Genomic DNA, 20,588 nt, shown 5'->3' on the forward strand with positions numbered 1-20,588 from the left:
AGATGATAGGAATGCTGTTAATTAGGTAAAAGCCAGACTTCACTCATGAAGAGTATACTCGATAAGACTTAAAGTCAGAGGACCCAATTATCATCTCGATTCTGAAGTGCTCAACAAAATTGCTGAGGCTCGGATACCTCACTCTCACAGGCAGGGTGGCCTTGAGCAGGTAGAAATCAGTGGTCACATATGTGTACACTATGGCAGAGAGTCATAGATCTCCCCAAAAACAAGGAGGTCAGTTGAATCTTGGAAATGCCAGTTGATAAATAGTAGGACACCCATAAACTACCTACCAAAGATCATCCAGGATTTATCTGTGGTTAAGAAAAAAAAAGTTAGGTTTTTTAAACCTGCCGCAACAAGTAGAGAGAGCCAAAGGAACCTGGGATCTTCTCAGAATGAGAGGACAGTTAGGAAAGGCTGCTCGTTGAGACTGTTGTTAGATTAGGGACTGTTGTTAGATTTTAGGGTGGAAGTTTGTAATCTGAGCATGGATTAGTTAGAATTTGTGCACTGGATGAGTTGCTAGAACTTGTCAAGTTCAGTGTAAGACCTGATATCTGTGCAATTGGTATTAAATTAGTTTGTGTGAGATCTTATCTTGGAACATATGTATTTGAAGGATCTGGTGTTAAAATGAGTTTGAACTCAACAGCAAAAAAAAAAAAAAAAAGGTTGATTAAGAAATGAGGAGAAGATCCAAATAGACATTTTTCTAAAGTAGACATACAAATGGCCAACAGACACATGAAAAAATGCTCAATATCACTGATCATTAGGGAAATGCAAATCAAAACCACAATGAGATATTATCTTACACCTGTTAGAATGGCTAAAATAAAAAATGTAAGTAATAACAAGTGTTGGCAAGGTTGTGGAGAAAAGAGAACCCTGTGTGCTTTTGGTGGAGATTGATATAACCACTGTGGAAAACAGTATGGAGATTGCTCAAAAAGTTAAAAATAGAAATGCCATGTGGTCCAGTAATTCCACTACTGGGCATTTACCCATAAAAATGAAAACACCAATTCAGAAAGATATACACATCCTTATGTTTATTGCAGCATTATTTACATTAGCTAGGATATGTAAGCAGTCTAAGCCTAGATGTCCATCAATGGATGAATGGATAAAGAAGATGTAGGGTGTGTGTCTATGTGCCTGTATGTTTATATACATATACACATATGTACATATAGTGGAATATTACTTGGCCATAAAAATGAGATCTTGCCATTTGAGACAACATGGATAGAGCTAGAGGGTATTATGCTAAGTGAAATAAGTTAGAGAAAGACAAATACTATATGATTTTACTTGTATGTAGAGTTCAAAAATAAACAAATGAACAAACAAAAAAATAGACTCAAATACGGAGAGCAAACGTGGTTGCCAAAGAGGAGATAGGTAGGGGGATGGGTGAAATAGATAAAGGAGAAAAATGGAAAAAAAAAAAGTTTGAGCATAGATAGTTGTATTGCATGTTGTGGTTTGGTTCTGTTCAGTTTATCTGTTTTATGAGTCATAGTACAGTTATGAGGTGTGGCTTCTGTTTCAGTTCTAAGAGACAGCCTGTGTTTCTTGTGTATTTAAAACTGTGTTTATAATTGTTGAAGGGACATAGAAAATAATTTTAAAAGAATTCTGCATCAGTTTTCTTTTTTTTTAATTTTTAATGTTTATTTATTTTTGAGAGAGAGAAAGAGAGAGTGGGAGAGGGGCAGAGAGAGAGGGAGATAGAATCTGAAGCAGGCTCCAAGCTATCAGCACAGAGCCTGATGCAGGACTTGAACTCTCACTGTGAGATCATGACGAGCTGAAGTCAGACTCTCAACCAAATGAGCCACCCAGTTGCCCTGCATTAGTTTTCTATTGCTGTGTAACAAATTGCCACAAACTCAATGTCCCATTTTTAGCTTAAAGTTCTGTGGGTCAGAGTCCATGAGGCATGGATTTTTCTGCTCAGGGTCTCAAAGGCTGAAATCAAAGTACCCACCAGGCTGAGTTTTCATGTCGGGCTTCTGGGGAAGAATCTGCTTTTAAGCTCATTGAGGTTGTTGGCAGTTCTTGTGGTAGTAGGAATTAAGTCCCTAATTTTGTTGTTAACTAGGGGGACACTCCCAGCCCCTAGAGACCACCTGCATTCCTTGCTAAATGCCCCCTCTATTCAAGCCAACAATGCAGAACTTGCACATGAAATTCCTCTCATGCTTTAGATCTCTGAAATCCTACATATCTGACCTTTAGCTCCAGATTTAAAGGTTTCATATGATTAAGCCCACCTGGACAATCTCATTTAAAGGTAGGCTGATTTGAGACTTAAAAAAAAGTTTATTTATTTATTTTGAGAGAGAGAGTGGGGGGAAAGGGCAGAGAGAAAGGGTAGGAGAGAGAATTCCAAGTAGGCTCTGCATTGCCAGTGAAGAGCCTGACATGGGGCTCGATCTCATGAACAGTGAGATCATGACCCAAGCTGATACCAAAAGTTGGTTGCTTAACCAACTGAGCCACCCAGGCATCCCTGGTATTTTAAATATTGCAGACTTTCTTCACAACAATACCTGCATTACTGTTTGATGGAGTGACTGGGACAAGATGTGTGTATATCATGTGCCAGGAATCTTGGAGGGCCTACCTCCTGCCTACCATAATTCCTTTTTAATGTTTTAAGTATAAGTGTCTGGATCATCTTAATAACTCTTGGTGGTTTATAGGTGTAACTTATGTTTGGGGTTGAATTTTTGAATGTAACTGGTAAGAGTCAGTTTGGGATAAAGCTCTGGTGATATGAGAAAAGTCTTATTTATGAATAAAACTAATAGCAGAGAGCAGGTTGCCAATGGGAGTGTTTTTTTCTCCCTTAGCATCTATTACTTATTTTTCAGTAAGGTTTATAAAAACTTGAAAAAACTCAAATGTAAGGCAAAGCAGATAGAAAAAAAACAAAACCATCTGTAGTTCAAACACTTCCTTTACTTTTACCATTTTCTTCTGGTTTTATTGTTCAATTAAAAGAACATCATTATAATCATGTAGTATATGAAATATTATATATACTGACTTCTTTAAATTTTTTTATGTTTTTTAAAATTTATTTTGAGAGACAGACACAGCACAAGCAGGGGAGGGTCAGAGAGAGAGGGAGACACAGAATCTGAAGCGGGCTCCAGGCTCTGAGCTGTCAGCACAGAGCCTGATGTGGGGCCTGAACCCACAAACCACAAGATCATGACCTGAGCCAAAGCTGGATGCTTAACCAGCTGAGTCACCCAGGCGCCCCAATACGACTTCTTAAGTATACATTTTTCTCTGATTATAAACGTTAATACCAGGGCATCTGGGTGGCTAGGTCGGATAAGCATCCAGCTCTTGATTTTGGCTCAGGATTGAGCCCCAGGTCAGGCTCTGCACTGATAGTGTGGAGCCTGCTTGGGATTCTCTCTCTCCCTCTCTCCCCCTTCCCCGCACATGTAGTCTCTCTCTCTCAAAATAAGTAAACATTTAAAAAATAAAAACAACACAGTCATTGGAGAAAGTTAAAAAAAATAGGAAAGTAATAAGAAAAATAAAATAATTTAGAATCTTGTTACCCAGCATTAATACTTGGGTATATTTCCTTAGTGCCTTTTCTAATGCATTCTTTAGTCACAGATTAGATCCTATCATATGGATTTTTTAAAATGTTTTCTTTCTCATTTATTTCTCTGTGAAATCATGACCTGAGTGGAAATTGAGTCAGATGCTTAATTGACTAAACCACGAGGCTCCCCTGTATGGATTTATTTTTAAGTAGAGTTAACACTGGAATACTTGTAGACTTTAAATAAGAGGCATTTGACATATTACTTATTGCCTAGTAGATTTTTGTGTCCTAACTGTTAAAAATAACTTCACTGATTCTTTATAAGTTTGTTTTAGATTCATAAATGTGCTTTTTATTTTTTAAATTTTATATATGCTTATAATTGTATGTATTTGTATGTATATTTGTGTATTGATATAGTTTCATAATTCAGTATTTAATGAAATAGTAAAAAAACACAAAAAAAACTCCACTCCCCAAATGGATTCACTCCCTGAGGGTCCCTGACAGCTGAGTTTTCACTGTACCTTGTTTATTATTATTATCAATGGGCCAGGGACATCAGTGTTTCCATTGGCTCTTCCCTCTTGCTCCTTGGGACAAGATGCCCCTGGTTCTGGCATCCCTGTGGGGAACAGCAGTTGAGGAGAAGAAGATGCTTTGAAAAAAGTTCTCAAAAGAACATTCTAGACTTACCTCCTCTCACCTCTTCTCCTGGTTTCTTATACCATAATGTCTCAGCTGAAGGTACTGACTGATATCAATTCTCAGTGTTGTGTCTTTCTGCTGAAACACTGACGGACTGGGTTCTCTTTTTTATTTTTATTTTTATTTGTTTCTTTTAGAAAGAGAGAGAGAGAGAGAGAGTGTACCCCAAGCTGGGGCAGAGGGAGAGAGAAAATCATAAGCAGGCCTACACAGAGCCCAACCCAGACTTGATCCCATGATCCTGGAATTGTGACCTGAACCAAAATCAACAGTCTGATGCTCAACTGATTTATCTACCCAGGTGCCCTAGACTGGGCTCTCTTGCTATGTGATTTTTTAAAAAAATTTTTATTTGAGACAGACAGAGAGAGAGAACAAGCAGGGGTATGGCAGAAAGAGAGGGAGAGAGAGAATCCCAAGCAGGCTCCACACTGTCAATGCAATCACTGTGATCATGACCTGAGCCGAAACCATGAGCTGGATGCTCAACCAACTGAGCCACCCAGGCGCCCCTCTTGCTATGTTTTTAAATAATACAGAAAATCTTTAATTTGAGTTGTTTGGCAATGAAAATAGTTAATTACTTACTATACTTTGCTTTTGAGGAGAGAGGGGAGGAAAAGGCAGATATTTTGTTGTGTAATTTTCCTTGTAGAGTGTCCAAAATGTAATTTGGATGTGGTCATCAACCATGTCAATAGAGTTTCTGTTTTAACAAGGGGATAAAAAATATCATTCCAGAAACACCTTTCCTGGGATTGGGAAGGAACTGAAATGGAAGACATGCACACAAGGGGAAGTTTGATCTCAGAGTTGCATAGTCTTGATATCAACCTAGACTTCTGAGTCTATGGTTCAAAGTGGATAAAAAGCTAGACTTGAAAATCTTTAGTACCATGATGTCTTCATTTTAACCTGGGAACTTGACATTTTATTTTGAATCAAGTATTTTGAAAATGCATGCTTTACATGGTTAGTTTATGTTTACATTTTTATCCTTTCTGTTTATTTAGAAGAAAAAAATCTTGATTTTTTTAACAACTGGCTAATCAGAAAATAGTTTATGCAACTTCTAATATAGCACCCTAAATTATTTTGAAACACTTGGGAATGTGTCTACTTTAATGTTTGCCCTGTAATACGTGAATAAATATTCTCATTTGGTAATAGCTTGGAAAATACAGGACACCCCATTCATTTTTTTCTTCTTATTATTAAAAAAACGTTTTTAAATGTTTATTATTATTGAGAGACAGACAGACAGAGCATGAGCAGGGGAGGGGCAGAGAGAGAGGGAAACACAGAATCCATAGCAGGCTCCAGGCTTTAAGCTGTCAGCACAGACCCAGATGCAGGACTCAAACACAAGAACTGTGAGATCATGACCTGAGCCAAAGAGTCAGATGCTTAACCAACTGAGACACCTAGGCACCACCCCTCTTCTTATTATTTAAACATGCCACTGCATGAGTTTCTTTTTTTGTTTAAGAAATGCCATTCTATTTTATTTTTTTTAATTTTTTCATGTTTTATTTATTTTTGAGAGAGAGAGAGAGAGCAGGGGATGGACAGAGAGAGGGAGACACAGGATTCGAAGACAGACTCCAGGCTTTAAGCTAGCTGTCAGCACAGAGCCCTGTGCGGGGCTCGAACCCATGAACCATGAGATCATGACCTGAACCGGAGTCGGACGCTTAACTGACTGAACCACCCTGGCACCCCTGCATGAGTTTTTAAAAATTATTTTTTGGGGCACCTGGGTGGCTCAGTCACTTAAGCGTCTGACTTCAGCTCAGGTCATGATTTCACGGTTCATGGGTTTGAGCCCCACATTGTGCTCTGTGCTGACTGCTCCAGAGCCTGGAGCCTGTTTCAGATTCTGTGTGTCCGTCTCTCTCTGTCCCTCCCTTGCTCATGATCTGTCTTTCCTGTCTCTCAAAAATAAATAAATGTTAAAAATTAAAAAAAATTATTTTTTACGTTTATTTTGAGAGTGGGGAGGAGGAGAAAGAGAATCCCAAGCAGGCTCTGAGGTATCAGTACAGATCCCGATGCAGGGCTTGATCCCATATACCACGAGACCATGACCTGGGCCAAATCAAGAGTCAGAGGCTTAACAGACTGAGCCACCCAGGCACCCCTTAAACATCCTTATCACAAATCAACAGTCTTACACCTTAAACTTACACATTGTTATATATTAATTGTGTCAATGAAGCTGAGGGAAAAAGGTCACTTCAGTCGCTATAAAAGGCCAAGAATAGTTAGAAAACTGTTGTAGTAATCTGGAAGACACAATCATAATTAGACTAAGTCAGTAGTGATGGGGGTGATAAAGTTAGTGAAACCAAAGTTTATTTTATTATTTTATTAGGGAATATTTATTCAAAGCAATTAAAACTGCCTAAAATACACACCCTGGAAAACCTCCCATGCTTTCTAAAGACAGAAACTCAGTGTAACTGAGTCTGCTTGGAACTCCTGCCTACACTGTGCTCCCGACATACATGAGGGCTAGCTGGAGATTTTCCGAATTTAAAGTGTATTTTAAAGGTAGAATCAGGGGCGCCTGGGTGGCTCAGTCGGTTAAGCGTCCAGCTTCGGCTCAGGTCAGATCTCACGTTCCTGGGTTTGAGCCCTGTCTCAGGCTCTGTGCTGACAGGTAGCTCAGAGCCTGGAGCCTACTTCCGGTTCTGTGTCTCCTTCCCTCTCTGCCCCTCCCCCTCTCATGCTCTGTCTCTCTGTTTCAAAAATAAATAAAACATAAAAAAAAAAGAATCAGCCAGGGGTGCCTGGCTGGCTCAGTTGGTAGAGATCAGGTAGGACATGTGACTTTAAAAATATTTTTTTCATGTTTTTTTATTTTTGAGAGAGAGAGTGCGCGCGAGTGAGAGTGCACACGTGGGGAAGGGGCAGAGAGAGAGAGAGACACAGAATCTGAAGCAGGTTCCAAGCTCTGAGCTGTCAGCACAGAGCCCGATATGAGGCTTGAATCCACAAACTGCGAGATTATGACCTGAGCCAATGTCAGATGCTTAAACTGACTAAGCCACTCAGGTGTGGCATGTGACTCTTGACCTCAAGGTAATGAGTTAAAGCCACATGTTGGGCACAGAGGTTACTTTAAAAAGGAAAAAAAAGAGAGGCACCTGGGTGGCTCAATCGGTTGAGCATCTGACTTCAGCTCAGGTCATGATCTTAACAGTTCATGAGTTCAAGCCTCAAATCGGGCTCACTGCTGTCAGTGCAAAAGCCTTCGGATCCTCTGTCTCCTTCTCCATGCCCCTTCCCTGCTTGTGCTCTTTCAAAAATAAACATAAAAAAGAAAGAAATAAACCAGACTTGCTGACAAATTGAGATTTGGGGAGATCTGAGGAAATCAGGATTAAGGGAAGATCCCACAGGATTTTGGCCTGAGCAACTGGGTTTAGTGGTGCTTCCATATACTTAGATGGAAAAGATTAGAGGCAGTCTGGGAAATAATAAGCTTAATTTTGGACATGTTAATTTTTTCTAGTTTTGTTGAAAAATAATTGACATATATCACTGAATAAGTTTAGAGCATACAGCATGATGATTTGATTTAGATATACAATAAAACCTTGGAATGTGAGTAATTTGTTCTGTGAGTGTTCCAGACAGCTAGTAAACATTTCTTTTTTTTTTTTTTTTAATTTTTTAATGTTTTTTATTTTTATTTTTGAGAGGCAGAGAGAGACAGCGCGAGCAGGGGAGGGTCAGAGAGAGGGAGACACAGAATCTGAAGCAGGGTCCAGGCTCTGAGCTAGCTGTCAGCACAGAGCCCGATGTGGGGCTGGAACCCATGAACCATGAGATCATGACCTGAGCTGAAGCCGGATGCTTAACTGACTGAGCCACCCAGGCACCCCTGCTAGTAAACATTTCTAATAAATTTTAACTTGATAAAGGAGCAATGTCTTGCAGTATGAGTAGTATATGATGCCGAATATCATGTGATCACAACTAGGTCATGGTTTTTGATATTTGCTTTGATATACTAGTGCTTTGGATTAAAAGCATGTTTTTGAAATGTATTATGCTCATAAACCAAGATTTTACTGTGTTTTGAAATGATTACCACAGTAAGTTTGACTAAACTTTTCATATATATACAATAAAAAGGGGAAAAAAAGGAAAAAAAACCCTTCTCCTTGTGATTAGAACTATTAGGATTTACTCAACAACTGTTCTGTCATATAGCAGTATTAGCTGTGGTTATCATGTTGTACATTACACCCCTAGTTCTTTTTTACCTTATACAGGAAGTTTATATCTTTTGATCACAGTCCTCCATTTTCAACTCCCTCACCCCAGCCTCTGCCGCTGGCCTCTGGTAACCACAAGTCTGTTCTCTTTTTCTGTGAGTTTTGTTTTAGTTTGAATCCACATATAAGTGAGATCATACAGTATTTGTTTATCTCTCTCTGACTTATATCACTTAGCATAATACCTTCAAGGTCCATATATGTTGTCACAAATGGTAGGACTTCCTCGTATTTTATGATTGAATAATATTCTATTGTATATATATGTTGTTTTTTTTTAAATTTATTCTTGAGAGACAGAGAAAGACTGTGAGCAGGAGAGGGTCAGAGAGAGAGGGAGATACAGAATCTGAACAGGCTTCAGGCTCTGAGCTAGCTGTCAGCACTGAGCCCGATGCAGGGCTCGAGCCCACGAACTGCGAGATCATGACCTGAGCTGAAGCCGGCCGCTTAACCGACTGAGCCACCCAAGTGCCCCTCTATTGTATATATATACCACAAAATTTTTATCCATTCATCCATCAATCTACTTTTACATTGTTTCCATGACATGTTAAATTTTAAATGCCTATTAAACATCCAAGTAGATGTTAAATAGGCTGTTGGATTTAAGAGTCAAAGGAGGGGCACCTAGGTGGCTCAGTCGGTTAAGCGTCCGACTTAGGCTCAGGTCATGATCTCACAGTTCATGGGTTGGAGCCCTGCATCAGGCTCTGTGCTGATGGCTCGGAGCCTGGAGCCTGCTTTGGATTCTGTGTTTCCCTCTCTCTGTGCCCCTCCCCCACTTGTGCTCTGCTACTCTCTGTCTCTCGAAAATAAATAAATGTAAAAAAAAAAGAGTCAAAGGAGAATTTGGGCTAATCAGTTTTTACAAGTTTTATGGTGAAATCCTTGGTTGTGTTTATAAAACAACTCTCTGATCATGCTGTAAAGTGTATTAGTTATGAAATGAAACATTTTCATAATTCTTAGTTTCATATTTAAAGATAAAAGTGCCAAAAATTTCCCCCCACAATTTACTGTGTATGTTTCTTTTGTTATGTTGATACACTTTCAAGTGGCCTTTTTTTAGTACCAATCATCTTTGAATAATAAGTACCTCCTCTACTTTTTAAAAAAAAAATACTGTTGTTTTATTACCCGTGAACTATTACATTTCTGGATCAGTGATCTTTTGGTCCACATTTTTTTTTTAACTGTGTAATGATGTTTTGAGCCTTCAGCCCTTTCTCATTGGTAAGGATTGTAGTTTGTAAAATAACAGACCTATATTAAAGATGAAGGGACTGCTCTTCCCCCAGATTACGATATGATATAACCTATAAGGCAGTAAATAACTTGTATGCTGACACTAATGACCTTTTGATTCTTTCATTTAAAAATGTTTATTTCAGGGGTCCTGGGTGGCTGATCTGACTTTGGTTCATGAGTTCAACTCCCAAGTCTGACTCTATGCTGACAGTTCAGAGCCTGTAGCCTACTTCTGATTCTGTGTCTCCCTCTCTCTGTGCCTCTCGCTCATTCAAACTTGTCTCACTCTCATCTCAAAAATAAATAAACATTAAAAAAGTTTTTTAATGCTTACTTCATGTAACTTCGGCTTCAGTCGTGATCTCACAGTTTGAAAGTTCAAGCTCCACATGGGGGTCTTCACTAACAGTGCACAGTCTGCCTGGGATGCTCTTTTTCCATCTCTCTGCCCCTCCCCCACTTGCACATGTGCATCCTCTTTCTCTCAAAATAAACTTAAAAAATGCTTATTTTAATTTTTTGAATAGTTACTTATTAGCCTTGTAAATCATTTAAGTACATTTTCTTTGAAATTTGAAAAATTGTGCTTAGTTATTGCATGCTTAGACATAAATAGAACGTTTAAAGAGGTGACATGCAGCCACAGAAACTAAGAAGGGAAATTTCTATGCTTGGTGTTGAGTAGTTTATATATAATTTGAAAGGATGCAAGAACTGAAACTCTGTGTTACATTCATATGCTTCATAGGTTAGGCAAGGATAAGATGTTGAAGCCAAAACTTCAGCTTGTTCATTTGCTTGCAGAGTCATAGCGTTTTGTTGTATTTTTTATTAGTGAAATACTGTGTGCCATTAAAAACAGTGGGAAATGAACTGTCAGAGACTTGGATTTTTAGAAAAGCTTATCATTCACTGTGAAGTGAATAATGAAGTCAGCAAAATCCTCTTTTGTGTACATTAGACATAGGAAAATCTGTAAACTCCAGCTTGAAGATGTTTACATACACAGTATTCAGATTTTTTAAAATCTTTATTTATTTATTTTAATTTAAAAAATTTTTAATGTTTATTTGTTCTTTGAGACAGAGAGACAGAGCATTAGCAGGAGAGGGGCAGAGAGAGAGAGGGAGACCCAGAATGCGAAGCAGGTTCTAGTCTCTGAGCTGTCAGCACAGAGCCCAACTTGGGGCTCAAACTGATGGACTGTGAGATCATGACCTGAGCCTAAGTTGGACACTCAACCTAATGAGCCACCCAGGTGCCCCTATTTTAATTTTTTAAATGTTTATTTTTGAGAGAGAGAGAGAGAGAAAGAGAATGTGTGGGAGAGAGTCATGGAGAAAGGGAAATACAGAATCTGAAGCAGGCTCCAGGCTCCAAGCTGTTAGCACAGAGCCTGAAATAGGGCTCAAACTCCTATATTGTGAAGTTGTGACCTGAGCTGAAGTTGGACGCTCAACCAACTAAGCCACCAGGTGCCCCTAATATTTACTTATTTTTGAGGGAGAAAGAGTGCATACCCATGAGAGGAGGGAGGGGCAGAAAGAGAGAATTTCAAACAGGCTCTGCACTGTCATTGTAGAGCCGGATGTGGAACTCAAACTCATGAACTGTGAGATCATGACCTGAGCCTAAGTAAAGAGTTTGGTGTCTCAACTGACTGAGCCACTCAGGAGCCCCCATAGTATTCAAATTTTGACTCTTGTCCTATTTTTGTTCTCCTATATCCATGTTTATCTAAATCAGTGTTCCATAAAGTGTGGTCCATGGATCAGTGTCAGTTCCCAAACCGTTATTAACTGCAATAAGAATAGAAATTTAGTATTTAAAAACATTTTTATTTTATTCTTAGAGATAGTGTGCATGTGGGAAAGGAGCAGAGAGAGGGAGGGAGAGAGAGAGAAAGAGAGAGAATCCACGCCGAGCATAGAGCCTTATTTTGGGCTCTATCCCATGACCCTGGGATCATGACCTGAGTCAAAACCAAGAGTCAGTAGATCAACCGACTGAGCCACCGAGGCTCCCCCAAGCATTTGAAAAACTAACTGAATAGCAATTTGACATTGGCTCAACATCTAAGCAGGTGATCATTTTTCTAGTAAGTTATTTTATTGCATTTTACAAAGTACAGGTTTTGACAGGTTAGAGGATGGAGGCAGTTCCCACAGGTAGTTTACAGAGCACAAATCTAGATCTATTTTTTATCCATTCAGAAATTCCAAACTCCTGGTTTCCATGTGGCCACAGTAGAGCCTGGGGAAAAGCACATGAAGATCTGTAAACTATTACTTTGTGATAACTGATGGATGAAGGTGCAGATTATTTGAGATCAGTTGTGTCTTTACTTAGAATTCCCTTTAACCTTTTTCCTGGTTCACTCTAACCTGGGATGCCTATTAATGCAGATGCCTTTGCAGGATCCCCAAAAGTATTGATTCTACCAGTCTGAGGCCCAAGAATCTACATGTTAAACAAACACTTCAGCTAATTCCGATGAATATTGTTCCTGGATGGGTCATTTAAATTAGGATACTTGAGAGTAAAAGAGGATGCTATTAAATTACATTAAGACCAGATAAATAATCTGAAAATATCCTAATTGGCATGCTCAGACATATGGTCACTGTACCTGGGGCATATCTTTTAAAAATAGAATTTTGGGGGCACCTAGGTGCCTTAGTCAGTTAAGCCTCCAACTTTGGCTCAGGTCATGATCTCACTGTGAGGTCGAGCCCCACATCGGGCTCTGTGCTGATAGCTCAGAGCCTGGAGCCTGCTTCAGATTCTATGTCTGTCTCTCTCTCTCTCTCTCTCTCTCTCTCTCTCTCTCTCTGCCCCCCCCTCACTCATACTCATTCTCTCTCAAAGATAAACATTAAAAAAATAAAAATAGAGTTTTTTAAGATTTCACTTGAGAGCTTATTTTATTTTATTTTAAGTTTACTTTGAGAGAGAGAGAGAGAGAGAGAGAGAGAGAGAGAGCGAGCGAGCGAGCATGAGTGGAGGAGGGGTAGAGGGAGAGTGAGAATACCAAGCATATTCTGCACTGTCAGCTTGGAGGCCAACTCAATCTCATGAACCATGAGATCATGACCTGAGCCGAGATCAAGAGTCAGAAGCTTGACTGAGCTAGCCAGGCGCCCTTAAAAATAGAGTTTTAAAATTTAATTGGAAAGTTCCTGCTATTTCCTATCATGACCAAACTTAGCTAGATTTCCTTTAGTCTTCTTAGAATAGTGGCTATTCCCACTCTTCTATGAATCAATTTTAACTGTATTGTATTTACAACTATCTAATAAAGGAATTGGAAGTTGGAATTCAGGGCTTCTAATCATAGCTAGAAGTAACTTGAGGGGGGGCAGGACCCTCTCCTTTAAAGTTGAAAATTCTTTTCTTCTGATTTGAAGGAAATTGAATTTATTTGCCCTTTCCTAAAAACTTAGGATTCTTCTGCAACTTTCTGTTATGTATATTGTCTAAAGCTAATCTTAATTCCTCTTAGTGTTCCTGGATCAGATGTGTCCCATTTCTCTTGGCTGGGCATAATCCCCTTTATCCATTTCAACCTTGCTTTCGCTTTCATTTAACTAGGTGACTTGTTTACTTGTTTTAAGTAAATTGAAGGAAAGAAAAAATATCTTTCTAAACCTCTTACATAACTTATATGATACGGAAGAAAAGTAGTTTCCTACTTTGTAAACTGTTACCTGATTACAACAGTATTGGAGGAAAATTATTTTTATTAGTGGTTATAATACTACTGGTAGAAGTCAAGTAATATTTTGTGAATCTCTTGTCTCTGGTACTACCTCTATAATAATACCTTTTTCGTCAAATCCAACATATATGATTTTATATTATTTCATTTTCTTTTTAGTTTGCTAACCAATTTCTTTTATTTACAAAGTGGGGATTAAAAACAAGAAGGCTTTTTATGGGGTTCATTTCAAAATGGGTAAGAGCAGATTGGCTAGCTAGAAATTGACAGTAAGAGTTTGAAAACCAAAAAAAAGGTAAATTAGGTATGAAAAGGGGAATGATTAAATGTGGAATCTTCCATTTCTATATTTTTCTGGATCAAGATTTCATAAGACTGGGGGTTCTCTGAAGTCACATACAAGCAATTAAGTATATCTCTTTAAAAAAATTGTTTTTAATGTTTATTTTAGAGAGAGAGCAAGCTCAAGCAGGGGAGGGGCAGAGAGAGGGGGAGACACAGAATCCGAAGCAGGCTCCAGGCTCTGTGCAGGGCTCAAACCCATGAGCTATGAGATCATGACCTGAGCTGAAGTCGGATGCTTAACCCACTGAGCCACCCAGGCGCCCCTTAAGTATATTTTTTTACTGAACCTCGTGTAAATTTCTCTAAAGAAAGTTCCTCTAATACTTACACTCTGGATGGCTTAGTCAGTTAAGTGTCTGACTCTTGATTTAGGCCCAGGCCATGATCCTCGGTTCATGGGATCAAGCGCTGGAGTTGGGCTCTGTGCTAACCACGGATTTTGTCTCTCCCTTTCTCTTTACCCCTCTGCTGCTCATGCCTGTGTGCATATAGGCACTCTCTTTTGCTCTCTCTCAAAATAAATAAATTAATTTAAAAAAACATACTCTTAGTTTTGGCAACTTTCCCACCTTTTTATGATAAGTATTTCAAACAGTAGAGTGAATAGTATTATGAACTTCCAAGTGAACATCATCCAGCCTCAACAGTTATTATTAATTCACTCCCAGTCTTTTTTTCCCATCTGTACCACTGCTTATTCCCTGTCCTCCCAGTATTTTTAAGCAAATTCCAAATAACATATAATTTAATCTGAAAAATATTTCAGTAAGAATCTCTAAACTATAAAGGATTTTTGTTGTTGTTAAACAACTATATTGCCATTACATTTTAGTAAAATTTTAAGTAAATTTGTTTAGTAAAAATTAAAGTAAAATTGTTTAGGATTTACCTTTCACTCTGTCTTAGAGACTCACCAGATAAATAAGTAAAACATTCATCATAATATCTTATTTTTATTTGTTTTAGTAGATCATTTTACTAAAATAATGTATTGCTATTACATCTGAATAACACAAACTGATTTATCCTTGAAATTGGAATACTTGTGAGAGTGAAGGGGCGCTATTAACAATTATGCTAGGACAGCAATGGAAGTCTAGGACTGCCTTGGGTAAACTGGGATATATGTGGTCCTCTCTTTCCAAGTATTTGCTGGTTGGATAGCTACATTTTTTCAGTAAGCTTTGAATAGCCTAAATGAGTCAAGTTGTAGCTAAGAGCATGATGAAAATTACCATAGAATTTTCAAGTCAAAATTCTTATAGTGTCTGTAAATTTCAACTTGTTTTTTTTTAAGTTTTTTATTATTTAAGTAATCTCAGTGTGGGGCTCAAACTCACAACCCTAAAATAAAGAGTTGCATGCTCCTGTGACTGAGCTAGCCAGGCTCTCCTCAACTTAGTTGTTTTTTTTTTTTTTTTAGAGATTTTATTTTTAAATTTTTATTAAAAAATATTTTTCATAATGTTTATTTTTGAGAGAGGGAGGGAAACACAGAATCTGAGATAGGCTTCAGGCTCTGAGCTGTCAGCATGTGGGTGTCAAACGTGGGGTTTGAACTCATGAGCTGTGAGATCATGTCCTGAGCCAAAGTCAGACTTTACTCACTGAGCCAACCAGGCGCCTCTAGAAGTTTTATTTTTAAGTAACCTCTACATCTAGCATGGGGCTTGAGCTCAAAACCCTGAGATCAAGAGCCACTCGCTCCACAGACTGAGCCAGCCAGGTGCCCTCAACTTGGTTCTTTTCTTTTTTTTTTTTAAGTTTATTTACTTATTTTGAAAGTGAGAAAAAGCACAAATTGGGGAGGGACAGAGAGAGGGAGAGACAGAATCCCAAGCAGGTTTTGCCCAATCAGCACAGATCCCAATGCAGGGCTCAAACTCATGAACTGTGATATCATGACATAAGCTGAGATCAAGAGTCAGTGGCCTAACTGACTAAGACACCCAAGTGACCCTCAACTGTTTTTCTCCCTAAGCTTTTTAAATGCTTAGTTTTGAAAGAAAGAGAGAGAGAGAGAGAGAAAGAGAGAGAGAAAGAGAAAGAGAGAAAGCAGTGGAGGGGCAGAGAGAAGGGGAGGAGGCAGGGGATCTCAAGCAGGCTCTGTGCTGACAGAGCTCAGTGTGGGACTCAGACTCAGGAACTGTGAAATCATGACCTGAGCCTAAGTTGGGTGCTTTAACCGACTGAGCCACCCAGGTTCCCCAACTTGGTTCTTTTTTTTTTTAATCTCTCTTTAAAATTTGTTAATGTTTATTTATGAGAGAGAGAAAGAAGAGAGCATGACCAGGGGAGGGGCAGAGAGAGAGACAGACACAGAATCCAAAGCAGACTCCAGACTCTGAGCTGTCAGCATAGAGCCTGACATGGTGCTCGAATTCACAGACCACGAGATATCATGACCTGAGCCAAAGTCAGACGCTTAACCGACTGAGCCATACAGGAGGCCCCCAACTTGGTTCTTAATAACACTTTTTTTAATTTAAAAAAATTTTTTAAATGTTTTATTTATTTTTGATACAGAGAGAGACAGAGCATGAGAGGGGGAGGGGCAGAGAGAGGAGACACAGAATCTGAAGCAGGCTTCAGGCTCTGAGCTACCTGTCAGCACAGAGCCTGACACGGGGCTCGAACCCATGAACGTGAGATCTGACCTGAGCCGAAGTCAGAGCCTTAACCGACTGAGCCACCCAGGTGCCCTAACAACACTTTCATAAAAGCAGAAGTAGAACCATCAGGCATAATTCACAAATTAAAATGAACCCCTTGCTTAAATGTATAGTTTATAGGCTTGTGGATATTAGATCATAGAGAATTAGAATATATTATAAAGTAGGTAAATGAGATGATGGTCAATTTTAAAATGCCAAAAATTTTTTTTCTGTTAAAGTTGGCAATTCACCATGATATTAGATTAACTTTATACCTAGCATAAACTGAAGTTAGTTTTTAGCATTTCCAGATTAGAAAATACAACTAGACCTTCTTTAACTGTTCTTCTCAAGTTTATGCTGTGTTACTATAGCAAGTAATTCTCAGGAACAGCTCCATCAAGTTACTGGTTTGCTTGTTATCAGTCATATTTTAAGCAACTACCTTTTAATAATAAAGTATCTGTCTGTGATTGCCCCAACCAGAAAGTGAAGTCAGACTTTTAAAATGCGGTTCTGCTAGGTCAGTTCTTTGGAAAAATAAGTGCCCTTTAGTGTTGTAATTTCTTTCCTTCCATTTTCTTTAACCACAGTTTCATTTTTAATACCTTTTCCGTGAATAAAAGATACTCATATCATCTGGTCCTTTATCTTTTAGTTTATTTTCTGAATCAGCTTCAAGTCTGTGATGTTTATATGTAAAACATTATAATTCATACATCCATGCACTGACTTTGACTTTGTGGCCTTTTAAAAATTAGAATTGATCATCTGTAACATACAGTATCTTAGATTTTTTTCCCCCTCACGTGGTTCTGGCGCTGTGGATGTGAAATTATAGTGATGTGTTAGGTTTACTTTGTTACACTAAAAAATGGGCTCACAGTTCTCTATACATTTAAGTATTCTGAATTACTTTTTCTCTCTTTCTAGCCGTCCCCTTTCCTCCAACCCAACGGCTAACTTTGAAGGAAGTATTTGAGAATGGGAAACCTAAAATTGATGTTTTAAAAAACCATTTGGTGAAGGAAGGGCGACTGGAAGAGGAAGTAGCTTTAAAAATAATCAATGATGGGGCTGCCATCCTGAGACAAGAGAAGACTATGATAGAACTAGATTCTCCGATCACAGGTATGAGAAATATTTGGGTGGCACTTAGATTTGAGCTTATTTGAAAAATGATTACAAATCACCAACTAAAATGTGTGATAATTTTTCTAGGAATTATGAGGTAGTCTTAAGATTGTTTGTTCATTGAAGCAATACACTTAAAATACCTAATATTTCCCATAGGACTATTCAGTATTGATAGATTGACTACAATTATAAAACAGTCCAAAGTGATTTAAATTAAAAGTTAAACTGTGATCTTATTGATGTACTTCCCCTTTCTCTTCTAAGACATCATTTTTCACCTCACCTTATGCCCTTTTTTCCCCAAGTGTGTGGTGATATTCATGGACAATTCTTTGACTTGATGAAGTTGTTCGAAGTTGGAGGATCACCTACTAACACACGCTACCTCTTTCTGGGTGACTATGTGGACAGAGGCTATTTCAGTATAGAGGTAAAAATCTGGATATGTTGGATCTATCATTGTCTTTTTTTAGAACTTTGCTTTCTATTTGGTAGAAGAAGTTAAAATGAGAATACTGAATGAGTTCTCACTGAAATGAGAAATTATAAATGAGAATATATAAACCTTGTTACTTTCAATAATTAAGGTGTTAGAAAAATGTTTTCATTGCTATAAAAAAGTTCTATTCCTTCTTGTAGCTTCTATATGTGGTAGACATATAGAAGGGGGTATATTAAACCCAGCTTTGCAGGTAAGTTAAATGTTTACCAACCTTTCCTCTTTGAAGATAGTATACAGGCTGTCTATAAAAGGCATAAATTGCTATTCACCCTAAACAGGGTTTGGGTTAGCAGACACTAATTCTAAAACCACAAGCTAGTGGGCTATAATTTACTTTTAGATTAACTTCCAATGCTAAACCAGCAGGCACTTAGTTTACGAACGAATAATTTTTGATACTGTTGGGCAGAGTAAGCACTTAACAAATATTCATTGAAGGAAAAAAATGATTAAACTTAATGAAGTTAATGGAAACTCAAAATTTACTTTCATATATTTTGAAAACTGGTGAGAAAAATTATTGGAAGTAAAATATAAGCTCTTGTTTATAAAAGATAAAACTATTTTAGAACATAATGCAAAGACTGGAGTACAGTGGAACATATTCATATTTAATGTCAATTGATTTAGCTGTACATGCTTGGCAAAGTAAAGTAACTTTTGAAATAGTGCAGGTAATTGAATTTATAATGTGCCCAGAATAAGCATGAGATGAGAAATTGAGATCTGCTTGCTATTCTTGTAGTCTTTAGTCCTGCCTCTTTCTCATCGTGTGATGGTCTCAGTGTACTTAGTGTGTTTCTAGTGGTTAAAAGTTTATTTGTGCAGCATCACTCCTAAATCCAAGTCAGCTGTCTCACCTAGTGCTCAAAGAGGCAGCAGTTATTCTAAAGCTGGCAGAAACTCTTTAAATAGGTGGTGTCTAAATTCATGAATCAGAGAAGTTCAGAGTTATATGCCAGTGCCTCAAATTAATTTAGTGTTATCTATGAGGACAAAGGCTAATGATACAAGCTAAGAAAATAATCTTGTTTCTCTGCTGCCCAGTAAATTCCCAAGGTCTCCAAGTAGGTATCTGGGATGAGTGGAGATGATACTTGCAGACTGTTTTCATTGAAATGCTTCACTGTTCCAAGTAACCTAAGTGTCCATTGATACAGGCACCAGGGTAGCTCAGCCAGCTAAGTGTGTGACTTTAGCTCAGGTCTTGAGTTTGAGCCTTGAGTCAGGCTCTGTGCTGGCAGCTTGGAGCCTGGAGCCTGCTTTGGATTCTGTGTCCCCCTCTCTCTGCCTCTCCACTGCTCATGCTCTGTGTGTCTCCCTCAAAAATAAATAAACATTAAACATTTTTTTAATTAAAACAAGTGTTCCATCGATAGATGAATAAGGAAGATGTAGTAAATATGTATAATGGATATAGTATAATATAATATAATACTACTCAGACATAAAAGAGAATGAAATGTTGCCATTTGCAACAACATGGATGGACCAGAGGATATTATGCTAAGAGAAATAAGACCAAGAAAGACAGATACTTATGATTTCACTCAGGTATTGAATCTATAAAACAAAACAAATGAACAAACAAAACAGAAGCTGACTTATAAACGCTGAGAACAAATTGGTGGTTGCCAGAGGGGAAAGGGATAGAGAGTTTGGCAATATAGGTAGAGGGAATTAAGAGGTACAGACTTCCAGGTATAAAATAAATAAATCATAGGGGTGAAATGTACATCACAGGGAATATAGTCAAAATACTTTAATAATTCATATGGGAACAGGTGATAATTATCCTTATTGTGATGAGCATAGCATAATATATAAGATTGTTGAATCACTATGTTGTACACCAAAAACTAATATTGTATGTTAACTATAGTTCAATAAATAAATAAAATAAAAAGGGAAACAAACATAGCCTAAAAAAGAAAAGCTTCCTAATTCCTATTCACATCATGTTTCAAGAGACAGTCAAAAGTATGGATGTTTGAAAGACGTGTTGAATGTTTACTTCTTTGGGTATTGATTAGCATGAGAAGGTTTTATTTATTTATTTATGTATTTATTTATTATTCTTGAGAGAGAGGGAGAGAGAGGAGAGCCAAGTGAGTGAGGGGCAGAGAAAATTCCATGAATTGCAGAAAGAGAGGGTGAGAGAGTGCAGAGCCCGGAACCAGGCTCAAGCTTACCCAGAGCGGGGCTGGAACTCATGAACCATGAGATCATGACCTGAGCCAAAGTTGGATGTGAAAACGATGAAGCCACCAGGTGCTCCAGCATGAAGAGGTTTTAGAAGCTGAAGAGAAGAATACAGAACTTACTGAACTCTTAATTTTTTTTTAACATTTATTTATTATTGAGAAACGGAGAGAGACCGAGCATGGGAGGGGCAGAGAGA

The 20,588-nt window shown here is 38.2% G+C and overlaps 1 protein-coding gene and 1 long non-coding RNA gene across 6 annotated transcripts in view; one reads left to right on the plus strand and one right to left on the minus strand.

The window, feature by feature from the left end:
* The window catches only part of PPP3CC (protein phosphatase 3 catalytic subunit gamma), a 102,470-nt gene that overhangs the window by 27,101 nt on the left and 54,781 nt on the right, over positions 1 to 20,588 (plus strand). For all 5 annotated transcript variants that reach the window (XM_029937392.1, XM_029937384.1, XM_029937376.1 and 2 more), the window contains exons 2-3: positions 17,482 to 17,679; positions 17,991 to 18,115. In XM_029937392.1, the coding sequence (XP_029793252.1) occupies positions 17,482 to 17,679; positions 17,991 to 18,115 (323 nt within the window). The remainder of the gene's footprint in view (positions 1 to 17,481; positions 17,680 to 17,990; positions 18,116 to 20,588) is intronic.
* LOC115289842 overlaps positions 1 to 20,588 on the minus strand; it is a 90,686-nt gene that overhangs the window by 18,042 nt on the left and 52,056 nt on the right. The window lies entirely within an intron of this gene.

This window comes from Suricata suricatta, chromosome 1, assembly GCF_006229205.1.
Source record: "Suricata suricatta isolate VVHF042 chromosome 1, meerkat_22Aug2017_6uvM2_HiC, whole genome shotgun sequence".
Classification (NCBI taxonomy): domain Eukaryota; kingdom Metazoa; phylum Chordata; class Mammalia; order Carnivora; family Herpestidae; genus Suricata; species Suricata suricatta.